The sequence below is a fragment of the Embiotoca jacksoni genome, unplaced genomic scaffold (genome assembly GCF_022577435.1).
Source record: "Embiotoca jacksoni isolate LCO1_2020_lvr unplaced genomic scaffold, fEmbJac1.0.p SCAF_15, whole genome shotgun sequence".
NCBI classification, from domain to species: Eukaryota; Metazoa; Chordata; class Actinopteri; family Embiotocidae; genus Embiotoca; species Embiotoca jacksoni.
This window is the reverse complement of record NW_027185285.1, coordinates 14876717-14892814: the sequence shown is the minus strand read 5'-3', so window position 1 is coordinate 14892814 and position 16098 is coordinate 14876717. Positions and strand designations below refer to the sequence as shown.

Sequence of the window (16098 nt, the reverse complement as noted above, 5' to 3'; positions counted from 1 at the left end):
GCTTAGCAAAAAGTTAACTGCTGTCCCACACAGGTCTTCATCACATGTGCCTGCCCTCACAATAGCTAATAGTAACCTTTGGTGAATTGCCATTTTTCATCTCTTTAACAGATTTGTCTACTTTAGTATTTTCTGTCTGTTCTTCAGTGTGACATTTCTGAAACGGGTGGATTCGTATGGTCAGTTAATTAAATGGTGTGATCAAACACTCATATTCACATAGCTCTCCTTCACTGTCACTTACATTTGTGATACTTTATTTCAGGGCTTTTTGAACATCCTCAATTAAAAAAAAATGTCAGATCAAGGTCTACTATGACTACAGGTGTCATTATATTCCAAGAGCATCCCATCACTGAACTTCAGTTCGTGCTGCACACAATGTGACCGCAGCACTGTGCCCTCTCAGAAATATTACCCCAAACACACTTTTTTTTTTCAACACTGGTGCTTCAACAGAGGGATTTACAGATCAAAAGTAGTCTCTTCGTAAATGTTCAGAAGACGCCTTTTGCTTTATGACCTCAACTCTCCTTCAATAAGAGGCCTGACTCTCTTTTTTTAATATTCCTGTTCCAAGAAACAACTTTACAATAACATCATTTAGCAGGTTTGTTTATTTATATATATGATATTGTAATTAATGCATATATGATTAGAGAGGTTCCCCACTGAATAATCATTGAGCTGATTGAAGAGCCTGTGGAAAGCTTGTGGGAGTCCTGATTCAAGCAGCAGGAGTCTGACCAGTCAGCCTAACCTCCACCGGGAAATGGTCACTGACAGCCAGTGCCTGAGAGAGATAGAGAAGATATGTTTCTACAGTTAAACAGAAAAAAAAGAGCGTTTATCTTGTACAATACGCTTTGTTATGTGTTCTAAAACTCAATGACCTCCAAAAACCTTTGCAGCAGCTTCCCTACAGGTGGTTTTGCTTGTTTTACCGCAGCAGCTACAAATCTTTTATGATGAACATTTCCCAGACGACAAAACAATCCATCCAGACTGCGAATAAATCACTCTCAGCGTTTTTGGTAGCTTGCAATTGAAGTGAATGGAGGAGAATTAAAGTTAAATAGTTTTTTTACCAGACTGTGGCTGAGATTCAGGTCCATCATGTAGTCATAAACCTCAGCGCTGCCATGTACCACTCCCTTCATCATGTCGGTAGTGACCACAATTCTGCAGGAGGATGAGTGGGATTGAGAGTCTGCGTGCATTTGTGCGAGTGAGCTGCTTCAACATGTGTCTTTGTACCTGTCGTAAAGGCAGTTGGTGTGGGACACTGTGGTGTCGGCCTCATCAGGGATCAGCCAGTGGAAACTCTTGTCGGTGAAGAGACGGATCTGCTGCCAGTCGGAGCCCCTTACATAACTGCAGTCTGCGTTGAAGTCGCCCAGCAGCACAATGTCCTGCAGGGAGAGAGTGATGCTTCAACCGCTCTTTACCTTAATTCATATTTTACCTAATGCATGCTTTTTAATGCAGTTCCACTAAATAACTGATTTTGTGTGAAGGTGTTTGCTTGTCGACGTTGAAGCAAGTATTCACGTTGGTGTTCCAGCGCGTGCGGACATCAGTCACCACATCATAGAGAGCATTCAGTTCCTTCACAGCATGGGCTGGAGAGGTGTGCTGAGGGATCAGAGTAAAGTTCTTCACAGCTAGAAAAGAAGAGGGGGAGAAAAGACACATTTTTGACAAACCGATAGAAATCCTAATGAGGTTTTAAACTTAAGTTGTGGAGGGGCATTGGTTACCAACACAGCTCTTGACCTCATTCTACAGAGGTGTATTGCTTTGAATGTGAAACTCTACATCACTAAGCATGTGACAGTGAAACAACAGCAAATATTTCCTCTGTGTCCAAAAGCCTACCAGTATATTTGGAGGAGAACATCACAACATATGGCTCTCTGCTGAAGGTGTCTGTCCCACAGGGCTCACAGCCGTCATCATAGGTGTAGTTTTTAGCCACGGACACCTTCTGATCCCTTGGGTGAAGAGAAACTACTTAATTCCATCTGTTTTGCTGTGCAAAAACAGGTTCAGAGGCTTTTTCTTGTCCTCTGCAAGCAGTGATATGCGGGACTCACGCTGCACGTCGGGGATCAAGCGGGGGATCCAGCGGTGCCTCCGACATGCAGCACGCGAGGGTCCGCATATTCCCGCTTGTAGTTTACATTTTTTTCTCGATCTCATTTCTTATTCTGCGCACCCAACGAGGGTCCGCATATCACTGCTTGCAGTTTTAATTCCGCGTTATTATTATTCTCCATAAACAACTGCATTTTTAGAGGCTTTAACATCTTCAAAAACTCATGAAAGTTGGTACCTGACGCATGTCCAAAGTTTCGTGAGGTTTGGAGCATCCTTTGACCTTAAACATCAACTTCCTGTGTCGCGGCAAAATGTCAGACTTTGCCGCATCCCCACTTTGACAAAGTTGAACAAAATTATCAATATATCATCAACCACATGTTTAGGCTATTCTGACCCAACTTTATGTTCATGTGATCAACCAGCTCCACGTAGTATGTGAAAACATGAAAAGTGTCATTTCCAGTTGCCACCAGGGGGCGCTATGACTATGAGCGAATATAACCACACAGGTGTCTTCAGGGCCGAACTGTTATCATACATGCAATGTTTGGAGATGGTCGGTCCATGTAAATAAGATTTACAGCCATTTGTAGTTTCATGGTGAGACGCTCAAAATGGCCGCCACGCCACGGTCACACTCATCGACGAAAATGAAATCTTTTCTCAACTTTTAATCCCAAACATGTCAAGAGTATACAGAATCCCTAGGAGGAGTTCGTTAAAGTACAACATTTGCGAATCACCAAAAATGGCGACTAAATTCCAAATGGCGGACTTCCTGTTGAGTTGACGTAATGGTGCGTTGGAAATTTTTTGTACATCTCGGTGTGAATTTCGTGCATTTAGGCATATCTTTTTTGGGGGCCCGAGCGAACCATTTGGTCACGCCCACTCGCGACTCCACTAGAATACGAAAATTTTCGCCGGGAGACATGTGTGTACCAACTTTCATGAGTTTTTGAATATGATAAAACCGCCAAAAATGCAGTTCTTTGCGGAGAAAAATAAGGAACGAGAATAATAATCGCTTGAATAATAATAGGGCTTTCGCACCATCGGTGCTCGGGCTCTAAAAATGCATTTACCAAATAGTTACTGCATGGTAATAAAGTATGATCAACTTTCATATTTATAGTCATAATACTACATCTGTTACCTGCCTGCAGAGCAGAGATATTTCTGTTTTGTAAAGGGTAAAGATGTGTACTGTTTTAACTTTACCATTGTAATGGTTTTGTTTTTGCCCCTCAATATACCTGTAGAGGAAGAGATATCTCTCCTTATAAGTCCTGCGACCCAGAGGCTCACTGACGACGTACCTGAACTGTGGAGAACCTCTAGGGAAACACACACATACAGATTTAGATTAAAAAGCATTATTTTGTTTATCATGTATCATGTGAGTTGTTGAGTTTGCCTCGTTTCTACAAACTTGTACAATAAGTCCCTGTGTTTTGGACTTTCATAATGTCACTTTGTATACGTATTTGTAAGGTGTGGTCAGTCTAACTTGTTCACATGCTCCATGAGTTTTTTGGTTGCTGACAGATCAGCGTCTCTGACCTCTTGGATCAGAATGATGTCATAGCGGTGGATGATCTGCAAAACACAACAGAATACCCTGTGGTTGTTGTTCCTGTGGCATTAAGTCCCTTTGTATGTTTATTTGTATCATAATAATCAGATGTTCCTCATTGGTCTATGTAGTAAAGGAGCAAACAACTAGTTGTACACATTACGGTCAGTTTGCTGATCAAGTACCCCTCAGCCTCGAGCCTTAAGCATGACAGTAGAAATAATTTACTCATGGGTTAACAAAAAGATTGCACCGATATAGGGGTGAATAGATTAAACTAAATATCCAATAATTTTGGATGCAAATGTCGTGCAGTGTGTCTAGAAGAGGACCTCAAAATCCATCATGATCTAGAAGCACAATCAACAATGCTTTAACTTCCAAAGACAGGTTCCTTTTTTATGTCTGTTTGCTTGCATGTCTGCCGTTACTTCTTAACTTAAAAAATTAACAAACTCAAGATTTGCCCAATTTTTTTTATAAAACTAAGAAAGATTTTTTTTTTTTTTTTTTTTTTAAACAGGGCAGCTCCATACCGTGCTGATGATGTTCATCAGTGTGGTGTTGGACACTTTCTTGTCCCCAAATGACTTGATGTTGAAAGCCCCCAGCAGCAGAGAGGTGGACAGATGCAGTAGGACCAAAAAGAGACTCAGAGTGCACAGCAAACGCATCCTGGGTCAAAGAGGTTCAAAAGGACTTCTGTAAACATTCAAATTCAATTAAAATCGAAAGATTCATTATATGGGTATTTACAAACACCATTACTGGACACACCAACCTCCTCAATGTTTATTGTATATTGTCTTTCTATGCTGTTCTTTCTCCGCTCTCCGCTCTCCCCTCTCCCCTCACCCCGACCACCCACCACTGAGCCTGGTTCTCTCTATTTCTTCCTGTTAATAGGTAGTTTTTCCTTCCAACTGTCACTAATGTGGGAGTTGTTGACTTGTTGGGTTCCTCTCTATAATGTTCTAATGTTGTATTGTAAGGATCCTATTTAAGTGACCTAAGACAACTTTTGTTAGGATTTAGCAGGATTCTTCCTATTAAAAAGGGAGTTTTTCCTTCCAACTGTCATTCATGTGGGAATTGCTGAATTGTTAGGATCCTGAGGTGTCTTTAATCACCAAAATGTATCACTGAAACTGCTCCAGCAAATTGTCATTCATTCCTAATGATCTTCCCTTATTGACATAAATTTAAATTGAATTGAATTAGCCCAAAATAAAGCTGCTGATTGTTCACTATCATTATTTTAAACCATTTACTAATGCCATGTTGGATTAGGATTAGTTGCTTTGCTTTATCTAGTACTTTCTTTGGTTTGGTTTGGAACTTGCTTTCCTATGCTTTATTCTGACATTTTTAGGTTAGGTTAGGTTAGGTTAGGTAGTTACTTTATTAATCCCCGAGGGGAAGTTTTTTTTATTTATTTATATTTTTATTTTTTTTAGGTTAGGTAGTTAAAGTTAAAGTTTTAATGTGAAGCCTCAGTCTACTACGACAAGCTAATGGAGATCCAAATAAACATGGCTAATTGATATCCTGTTGATTGTGGTCAGGATCAGTGGGTCAACTGACTTTATGCCAAATGATTGCAGGGACTGAATGCACTCAAAAGTGCAGTTGTGGGATCGTTATCGGGACCCTGACCCTCTACTGACCTTAGCCTCACTGTGGGAGTGAGCACGGACAGAACACCTGTTCAACTATACACATGATAACATGATCTGTCAAGAACTTGCTATTTAATGTGTAGCTTTTAGTAGAGGCTTAACTCCAGTAGGATAAGATATGATCCTGTTACATAGTCCTATTGGAGTCAGTGCGGGAGCAATTCTTGGACCAAGGTTGTCAATTGAGAGCAACACTTGTCGTGTGGTAGCTTGCATACACAGTTGTGGTGTGTTACTAATTTGTAAGACCACAACCTGTGTTACTGTAAAATAAAATAACATTTTTCCCTTTAAAGGAACATGGAATGTAAAGTAAAAATGTTTTAGTTACAGTGGATAACAGTTACTGAGTGTAGTGTATGTAGCCTGCAAAAACTGTAATTTTAAACAACAAATGGGCTAATAGTATTATACTGAACAATTCATCTATAAAAAACAAATAAGCTTTGTTCTGCTTAGCTTAGTTGTTTTTGTGGTAAAGAAGAGTCAAAGGTGCATATCTACCTGCTTCTGTATATGGGGAAGGAAAAGGCTTTTTGCAAATAGAAGACAGAGGCTTGCTTCAAATCCTCAGAGGCTCAACTGCAACCACTGAACAGAACCACTGATAGTGTTTCCTTTCAGGTTTTTATTTACCTGCAAGTGCATGTGACTCCATCAGGCCGGGGAGGAGTGAAGGGAGGATGTGTGTTGTGAATGGTGTGCAGTGTATTCAGGTGTTCAGGTCTTTACTGTTGGGATAGCTTAGCTATAATGGGTACTTTGAGTTTTTATATTATTATACTCACAGATCTTTCTCAGTATGAGTGGAAGTGTAGCACTTTGGCACTGATTCGATTTATTTTCTGGAATAATTTGACTCATCAGGAATACTGTGTCTCTTCTGTTAGTACATTTGCATTGCAAAATTTCCCCAACAACAATCAGTAAAATCATGGACCTTGTAGTGATATGGCCAGTGCCTTGACCATACAAGGCACCCAGAAGTTTGTATCTGGAATCAAGACTACACAGAACGTTCTACAAATCTATATAAAAAACAGTAATTCTTAAAACGTGATGCCATTTACAAGCTACTCCATCATGAAATAATAAAAATATAACAATTTAGAATATTTTTCTTTTGATATAGCTCACCTTAGAATTAACATCTTCAAACAAAGACATACAAACCTTGAAGTAATAACACAATACATTTCATACTAGCTACTAAAATAAGGAACAAACACTAAAACCAACAATATATACAGTTAACTAATGAAATGTTTTCTCATTTTTAAGCAAAGAAATCTGCTAATGTGGTGAAAAGAAAATACTTGTTTTCTTAAAGTGCCATATATAAATCTAGCAACCACAAAAATTATCCAACCTTAAAACTAATAAACAGATCTTAGATTTTAAGTCTATAGATTATGAAAATGACATTTTAGTTATAAATGCTTAAAACTAGATTACCGACCTGTTTCTTGTCAGCACCAGCTGAAGTTCGATACTCTCTTGCTTTTTCTCTGAATCGATGCATTTGGGCCTTGAAAAGATTATGAATTGAATTATGAATTTATTGATGAGAAAATATTAATTTGAATCAGTGTGATATGCAAAATATGTATCCAATTCAAACATGTCCAATATCTCACAATTATATTAAGACCATTTGAACAGTTATAGAAATTGGCTTGTTGCAAGTTGGTTGGTTTACATGGATTAAATCATCGTTTTTCAACCCATAATGAGAAAACGAAAACATGTTTTCAGAGTTTTCTTGCAAGTTTATTAAAAATGAAAAACAGACATTTGTTCTGGCATGGTTCACAGTCGGAGACAGGGAGACTGGTCAGAACTGAGGGAAGAATATGCAATCAAATAAAGAGAGGTCCTTGAAGAAAATCTGCTCCAAAGTGCAGCAACCCAAGACTGAGGCCTGGTTCCCCTTTCAGCAGCTGAAGGAAGCAGCTGACACAACACTGGAGTGGTTTCAGAACAAGCCAAAGCCCAGACTCAGATCACAGAACATCTGTAGAGAGACTTGTTGGTGGCAGTTCATAGATGCTTCCCATCCAATCTGTATAAATAAAAATATTTAAAAAATGCAGTAGCTTTGAAATATTTTTGTGATGCGTAAAAGAGGATAAAAAGAGGAATTGTGTCCATTTTCCAAAAACACACTTTCACAAATGAACCTTATACATTTTCAAAGTTGTCAAAAATGCAATATCATGTACATATTTTACTAAAATATGCACGGAAAAATATGTACATGTAGTATGCAGTCAACTTGTAATTTTAAACACAATTTATTTCAGCAGTCATGGACAAAAATTTACTAAATCTTTAAACCATTGCAAATAATAAATGCTAAAAGTTTAGAATGCAATCAGTATTGACCAACTCAGCTGGTTGATCTCTTGAACTTCAGTACAGATTATCAACAGAGGCTGTTTGTAGTGTTTGAAGTAGCGATGGGAAGGCAACAGATGGCCTAATGATGAAGAGGGTTGGTTTACGGTCATGTGATCCAAACCTTCTGCTCTTTTGAACCACGTTTACATGTGTTTTAATTCTAAAATGAAAAAAATCTTTCAATACAAGTCACCAACATTTGCTGTCATGAAGTCTTAACACATTCGCTTGTGCTTTCTGAATGAATTTCATTGAATAGGATCTCACTGAAATTGATTACTCTTATTTTTTTGTGTCAATGGAGCTAGACAAATTTTAATAATAGACAACACATGTAGCAATTATCCCAACATACAATGCAGCAATTTGTCTGTAAGGCAGATTCAGTTATCAGGAGAGCAGACAAGCTATATTATTAAACTGTCTCAAAGCTGTTCATAGAACTATTTATTCTCTTCTTCACAGAAATGCAATTAGCTGTACTATACTTCTAATTCACCCTTTATCGGTAGACAATGGACAATTTAGCCATCACTTACATTTAGCTAAACTATTTTAACTCTTTTTCCATTTCCTTTCCACCCCATTATTAGATATTTTCATAATGTATGCATCATCTTAGCGATTTCCACTTAGTTTTAAGTAACTACCCATAGCTTTTGAAAATCATTTATCTATTACTTTTGGCATCAGAATCAATTTGATAAATCTACCATTAATATGTTGCAACATGTTCCTGTTAGTTAATTATTGATTACTTGTAGCTATTTCAAGCATTTATCCATTATTTTTAGCAAAGTATTTCCTCTATTTCTTTCAGATAACAGTTTATTACGTTTAGCTATCCATTTAGACTTGTCTGCTTTTTTCCAACCTAGTTTTCATTACAGCTGACTCAATGCAGTCATTTCTCTTTTTGATTGAAATCTAAAGACTTGGGTTTTTTTTACACATTATTTTCGTTAATTTTGCAAACTTGCAATTTCGGAAACTGCTAAATTACCCCCTTTAATATAATATTAAGTATATAATATATATAGATGTATATACTGTACTGTATATACTGTGCATTTTATATTTTATATTTTTTTACTGCTATTTTACTGCTATTTTATTGCTTTTCTATTATTCTATTATTATCTTATTGCTTCCTGTATGCTGCTGTAGCGAAAAAAATGTCCCCTTGGAGATTAGTAAAGTAACTACCTAACCTAACCTAACCTAACCTAACCTAACCTAACCTAACCTAACCTAACCTAACCTAACCCTTAAGGTATAAGCAAGTAATTAGTAATAGGGAATCATTGCTGTAGTCTTCAGGCCAGTAGGTGGCGGTATAGCACCAACATGTTCGATGCACACCGACCTCCTGTAAGAAGAAAAAAAAAACCCGCCTTTAGTGTGACGTCACTGTCGTAGCAGCCACAAACAGGAAGAAAACATCCAGCTGCTACCAAAGCAGGGAGAGCTGTAGCTAGCTTAGCATTCTGTGGAGCCTTGGCACAGGAATGAAACAGCGTTGAGAGTCGGGAATAAACCGGTGGTCTATCATGCTATGTCCGGCGTAGTGACAGTATCGATTGATACCCGGGGAATTTAATTCTGTTCGACTTTCCTCCGGTCAGGGTGTAGAAACAAGGTACGTTAGCTTAACAACAGAGCGTTAGCTAGCGTCAGCTAAGTTTAGCCCATATGCAATTATCAGGCAGGTGTTTTAAGTTGTAAGAGCGCGCTTTAACAGGCTACTACATGTATGTCCGTTGTTTTGCTACTGTCAAATTGTTTTAATTTAATAGTACGCTAAAAATGAGGTTGCACTGCTAAAAGACAGCGGTGGTGTTGATAGAAGTCCTAGCAGGGTGCATTGTATTTTCAACATCTGCAACAGGAGATGAATAAGTCCATGAGACATGTTGTAATTGTAGGAACATGTAATGTACTCATCAGAAAGAGATTGAAGCCTGATTCATTTTCTTTTGACTATTTAGTAGATTGTTCATGATTGCGTTTCATTTTATGTTTTAATTATTTAGCATTCTGTTATTTGCTCATAATGTATTTTGCTTTTTAAATTATGTTAAGATTAAGATTATGTTCTGATTTTTTTTCTGAAAAATGCACATTGGTAGAGTCATACATGCTAGAGTTTTAGTGAACTGGATGCACACACAGTGACTTACACCCTCCTTCATTCCACACAATATTGGGTGCCACGGGTAGTTTTTTGAGTATTTATATAAACTAATGGACATTGTTGGCGTGTGCCTGTTATGGTTCTCATAGTTTGGAGTGACTGATATTATGCCTCCTTTAGCAGATTCACTAAACCTTTCTCTCTTGGTCCCTGCAGGGGTGAATGAGTGACGTGGTGCCTCCCACAGCTCTCAGTGAAGTCCAGCTCCGCTTCCTTTGCCACGATGACATAGAGAATGTCAAGTTGCTCTGTGGTGATTGGTTCCCAATCGAGTAAGATGTCATTCAGTGTTATTTTTGCAGACATTTTTTACATAGGATTAGTGCAGAAACTATCATTAATACTTAACTTTTTAGTGTATATGTGCCACCTCAGTGCACTGAGCTTTGCACCTTGCAGACACACACCTTGCAAACATTTCAGGGTTTGAGTAAAATTCTGACTAATGAATTCTGTCCTGTCTGACTTTGAACCCCAGGTACCCAGACTCATGGTATCAAGACATCACCTCCAACAAGAAGTTCTTTTCCCTCGCTGCCACCTTCAGAGGAGGCATCGTGGGAATGATTGTGGCCGAGATCAAAGGCCGGACCAAAGTACACAAAGAGGTGTGATGTTTAGTTCCGTAATATACAATGCATCCGGAAAGTATTCACAGCGCTTCACTTTTTCCACATTTTGTTATGTTACAGCTTTATTCCAAAATGGATTAAATTCATTTTTTCCTCAAAATTCTACACGCAATATCCCATAATGACAAAGTGAAAAAAGACAATTCTTTGGACATCATGGCTTGGTTTGTGCTCTGACATGCACTGTCAACTGTGGGACCTTATATAGACGGTGTGTGTCTTTCCAAATCATGTCCAATCAACTGAATTTACCACAGGTGGACTCCAATCAAGTTGTAGAAACATCTCAAGGATGATCAGTGGAAACAGGATGCACCTGAGCTCAATTTTGAGTGTAATGGCAAAGGCTGTGAATACTTATGTACATGTGTTTTTTTCCGTTTTTGATTTTTAATAGATTTGCAAAAATTTCAAAAAAAAATTATTTCACATTGTCATTATGGGTTATTGTGTGTAGAATATTGAGGGAAAAAAATGAATTTAATCCATTTTGGAATAAGGCTGTAACATAACAAAATGTGGAAAAAGTGAAGCGCTGTGAATACTTTCCGGATGCACTGTACACACTCGCACACAAAACACAAGACCGATATGAATTCGTTGATGTTGTACTCCTTGGAGATGGTGTCAGCTACTTATTACACGGGACTTCTGCTCCTTGAACTTTGGGCTACAGTTTGTTTTCAAGCTGGTTGCTTAGTAATTTCTCTTAGGCAGGGGATTTGCATTTTCGGAATCTGCTTTCCCTGTGGGTGCTTGGCCTCGGCAACGATGAAGAGTGAAATGGGCAGGTCCGAGAGGAAATTCAGAGCATGTTTAAAAAAAAAAAAAAAAAAAGTCACGTTACAAAGCTGACAGATCCTTTAAAGAGAAATCAAAACTGAATCAAATTGAGGTTTTATTTTAGAATTCATTGTGGTTGGTAAAATAATCTTATTTATGCTCATAGAGACTGGTGCATCTTATTCCACAACTTTCTCTCTGACTCTGCCTGTTTCTGTGTGTGTTAGGATGGAGATATCCTGGCTTCCAGTTTTCCTGTGGACACACAGGTAGCCTACATCCTCAGTCTGGGAGTGGTCAAAGAGTTCAGGAAACACGGCATAGGTACTGCTCCCCTTTCCCACTGGCTTACACACACACACACACACACACACACACACACACACACACGAACGAGTTAGCAGTTGGAGCTGCAGCCCGGCTGTTTGTAACACACGGATGAGGCGGTGGCCTGACTGGAGTAAACTGCAACTAAATATCCAATAAATCTGCTTAGAAATTGTAGCCAAATGATTCTATACTATACTATAACTGCAGAACTTCCATAGAAATTGTTGATTTTCATAAATTTCTTTAGTGTAAAACCACAACTTATATAAGGTAATTCAGCTTTCTTTGAAGTTTGCCATAATGTAAACAAATATAGGCTAAAAACAGCAAGTTGTGAAAAAATGATAAAAGCTAAATTGATTCAAACAGATTGAAATTTCAAATGGTCCAATACAAGCTAATGTTATCAGGTCTTCATCCACTCTCTTTTGTATTTTGGTGCAGTGATGTAGAAGTTTCGGAAAACGCTACAACTGCATGAAGTCTTGCTATTTTGCTGCCAAACGCATGAATACTTAATCACATGGGAGGGTTTAACATCTCTATAACCTTATCTCCTGGTTGTCGACTGTCTCCCTCATCTTTCTCCTGTTGTTGACGCACAGATAAGAAAATGTTTTACACGACCCAGTCTTGCTTGCACTCATGGAGCTCTCTCTCTCTCTCTCTCTCTCTCTCTCTCTCTCTCTCTCTCTCTCTCTCTCTCTCCCATTCCTTCCTTACAACCATTCAGGCTCTCTGCTGCTGGACAGTTTGAAGGAGCACATCTCAACGACAGCCCAGGACCATTGTAAGGCAATCTACCTACACGTCCTCACTACCAACAACACTGCCATCCACTTCTATGAGAACAGGGACTTCAGGCAGCACCACTACCTGCCCTACTACTACTCCATACGAGGTGTCCTCAAAGATGGCTTCACATATGTGCTCTACATAAATGGAGGTCATCCACCCTGGACAATATTATATCCTTTTGCGGAAGCAGGAAAACACGCCACTTATTCAGTGTTCTTTAGGGGCTACTTCTACATGAGAACTCAACTTGCTCCAGTGTTTGCAGTTTTACGGCATCTTGATCAGAGGAGACGTGATAGTCTTCTTTGCTGCAGATCCTTTTTATTTTCAGGCAGTCACACAGACATGTCTGCCATATAAACCAAATGTAGTATTTTCACATTTTCCTTAACTTCCTGTCCCACTGACTATATCCAGCACATCGGTTCGACCCTGGCCAGCCTGAGCCCCTGCTCCATCCCTCAGAGGCTGTACAGACAGGCCCAGTCCCTGCTGCGCTCCCTCCTCCCCTGGTCCAACATCGCCTCCAAGACCGGCATACAGTACAGCAGAACAATGTGACAGAACATGGTGGGTGGGAGTTGTGGTGACAGGAGCGGTACCTTTTTGCTTTCTCTCTACCTTTGTCCATCACTAGATGTCTGATTTTCCTCTTTTTCCCTGTCTCACATTCTTTTTCAGGAGGGCAGCTGTTCCTATTGTCATCAGTCTTCCCCTGTACACACCAAGATGTACACGCACACACACACTCTCAACCTTGTACAGCTTTCTGCACCCTGTGTTAGAAACAGGACTCAGGTTCAACCTGTGTTTGACCGTTCACCCTGGATTAAATACACATTTGGCACTGTTCACATGAAGTTCGGGTTTGCAGGGTTTTTGCATTGCAACATCATTAAAAGTGCATCACTGTGTTACTGGTAGATTATCTGATCTGAGGCCTGTACTACGAAGCCGGATTTGTTGGCTAGGTAACTTCAGGTGTATCTTTGGGTTTTCAGGACTGCGAAGGTGTTTCACTTCTAACCGGGATACATTGCCATGGCAACTTATCTGCAGCTTGTCAGATTTACTTGTGCTCTAATAATGGGGCTGCGATATTAAAAGCCTTTTAATTTACACATTCACATAGCCAGTGATTTATTTATTTTGTGCCTGCTGTCCTTCCTGCATTTGGCAGCTGTGTCTGTTTTTAACCTTTTACCTGGATTACGTGTTTAACTTCTACATATGTGTCTAATATCATAGTTTGGTGTTTTTTGTATGAAATATGCGGCTCTGCTGACGGTCAGATGCTGCAAACCACTCCCCCTTTTTATTTAAACGCGATCATAGATGACTCTAGAAAACCACTTTTGTGTGACTGCTCAGTGTGATCACGTTTGTTAGGTTTAGTTTAGCCAGATAACTGAAACATATTCTGGGTATATTAAACCTGCTTCGTAGTACACACCTCTGGTAAAACCACAGGATTGTGTTATATATCTATATCTATATCTATATATATATATATCTATCTATAGATATAGATATAGATATAGATATATATAAATAAGGATATAGGTATCGCAGAATCCCATTACTGTAATTGTGTTTCCCCAGTCATTCCAAAGCCGAGCAGTGTCGGAGCGCCGTTCAGGCCAGGCAGCGGAGGACCGGGGTCACATATGTTGACTCGTATGGTCACACAAATGAAAAACACAGGTTGTTGTTTTGGTGTGAAAGGGGTGTAACACATACACTGGAAAATCGTACAGAGACTAAAGGTTCGACCCTGCCTATCTTTCTTCCGCCCCTTCATTCTTTTCACTACTGTACTGTCAGAGACTATGTATACTGTTTGTATATTATATATACTAAGCTAATATATAAATTTCTCTAAATATGTATGTTTATTCTATGCTGTTAGTAGGCCTAGTTGGAAGATAATCCATCCTTGTCCCCATTGGAGTATAAACTGAATCCAGATTCAATTCCAGTTTGGAAAATAGATTCACAAGTTAAATGTAATTGACCTATGAATCTAGCTCTGAGTTAACAGGTTAGTAGTTAAGAATAAAGTTTTTTTTATACACAGGAAGCTTTGAGACACAATGTAGAAGGGTACATTATTCAATAGAAATGTGAATTTTCCTTTTGGAAATAAATAAATTCTCAATTTGCTGTGTGCAATAATTGTACAAGTAACTGTAGTAGTTACATCGATCAAGAAACATGTTATAAAACGGCACTCAGTCAGTACTTACTGCAACGCAATGTTCACAACCAACTCGCATGTTATACAGTACTGTTTGAAGAAATGTGGTCATAATTCCAATCAAAATGGCCTCTGCATTGTTTCCAAATGTTTCTCCCTGCATAATTCATACAAGAGTAAGGGACAGCTGTTCGGGTCATTATTTCAAAACGTTTTAAATGGTAACTGACTACAGCCCTGAGTGTCTGCTCCATGGCTGTAATATTGCTGCTAATGTAGAGAAATGTCCGCTTGTTAATCCAGATTTTAAAATACGGCCCAGATTAGATCTTTAAATCGGCCCTGTAGAAGAAAAAGGAAGTAATGTTTCCAAACACAAACATGCTCCACCCTGTGTGCCTGCATCCATGCAGGTGTGTGTGTCTGTGCGAATGTTTTTATATGCACACAGGCTTCGAAATTAGCACCTAGTAAGTGCCAAACGTTGGTGAGATCTCTCAGTGGACGACAAATGATGTAAATGGGAACTTTGTCAGAGAGCAACATTGTAGTTCCCCGATTTTATTTGCATTTTGTTGCACTTCAGAATGATTTACCAATTTGATCCAGAGTGTCAATCAGTGAGCAGATCTTAGATTTTCTACATGACATAGAACTGAAGGTAAGGGTGAAACAAAAATGTGCATTCATTGTTAAAAGTGGAAAATTTCTCATTTTATCAGCCCCAGAAAGTCAACTCAAAACAAATATTTTGACATTGTATATGCAATAAAGTTGTTTCACTTGAGAGATTGTACAGACTGAGTCAGTCTAACTTCCCCTGTTGTAGGACTATTTTACATGGTTTCAACATTTTCATTGTGATTATCTCATTACTTTGTCATAAACTTGAGCCTTGTTTTCATTCCCAATATGCCATGTTTTCAACAGTTTGTCACTGTTGCACTTATTTACATTTTTTTGGGGTCAAAGGAGACTGATTTCTAAAAAATTGTCAAAATCAAAGGTTGATTTCAATACATTGAATTAGAAGAGAAAAAAACAACACTTCCCACAAAGCATTTTTCTAACAATGTGTACTTGCACGACCCATGAGTATCTTTTATACACTCAGTCTCTGGTCTTTCTTTTAAAACAATGTACTTTCCAAAATCTAAGAGATGGCCCTGACAACAGGGTTTATCTTCCTATACTTTGGAATGATCCTCGAGAGTCACAGAAAATACTATCCAAATATTTTTGAGAAAACTGATCTTACTGTGTAAAACTCAGTTATACTGTATCCTCTCCACTTTAGACATTTGGTGCCATTAAGGTGCAAAAGGAACATCATTATCCTGCCAAAACAAAGCTCTTCAATAGATTAAGCTCTTGTAGGAGAAGGAAGGAAATGGATAGATTTTCTC

At 38.7% G+C, this 16098-nt stretch overlaps 2 protein-coding genes across 2 annotated transcripts; one reads left to right on the top strand and one right to left on the bottom strand.

The window, feature by feature from the left end:
• Positions 1–669: 669 nt before the first annotated feature.
• Positions 670–5935, bottom strand: dnase1 (deoxyribonuclease I). Its single transcript, XM_069148554.1, has 9 exons — positions 5863–5935; positions 4216–4354; positions 3614–3702; positions 3360–3440; positions 1879–1994; positions 1552–1664; positions 1258–1412; positions 1089–1182; positions 670–793 (listed from the first exon to the last, which is right to left on the bottom strand). The coding sequence occupies exons 2-9, from the start codon at positions 4351–4353 to the stop codon at positions 728–730; spliced, it is 852 nt and encodes a 283-aa protein (XP_069004655.1). The 5' UTR covers position 4354; positions 5863–5935; the 3' UTR covers positions 670–727.
• A 3250-nt stretch (positions 5936–9185) lies between these two features.
• naa60 (N-alpha-acetyltransferase 60, NatF catalytic subunit) lies at positions 9186–15479 on the top strand. Its single transcript, XM_069149851.1, has 7 exons — positions 9186–9397; positions 10109–10224; positions 10431–10560; positions 11595–11691; positions 12431–12665; positions 12900–13065; positions 13177–15479. The coding sequence occupies exons 2-6, from the start codon at positions 10115–10117 to the stop codon at positions 13054–13056; spliced, it is 729 nt and encodes a 242-aa protein (XP_069005952.1). The 5' UTR covers positions 9186–9397; positions 10109–10114; the 3' UTR covers positions 13057–13065; positions 13177–15479.
• The last annotated feature ends 619 nt before the right edge of the window (positions 15480–16098 follow it).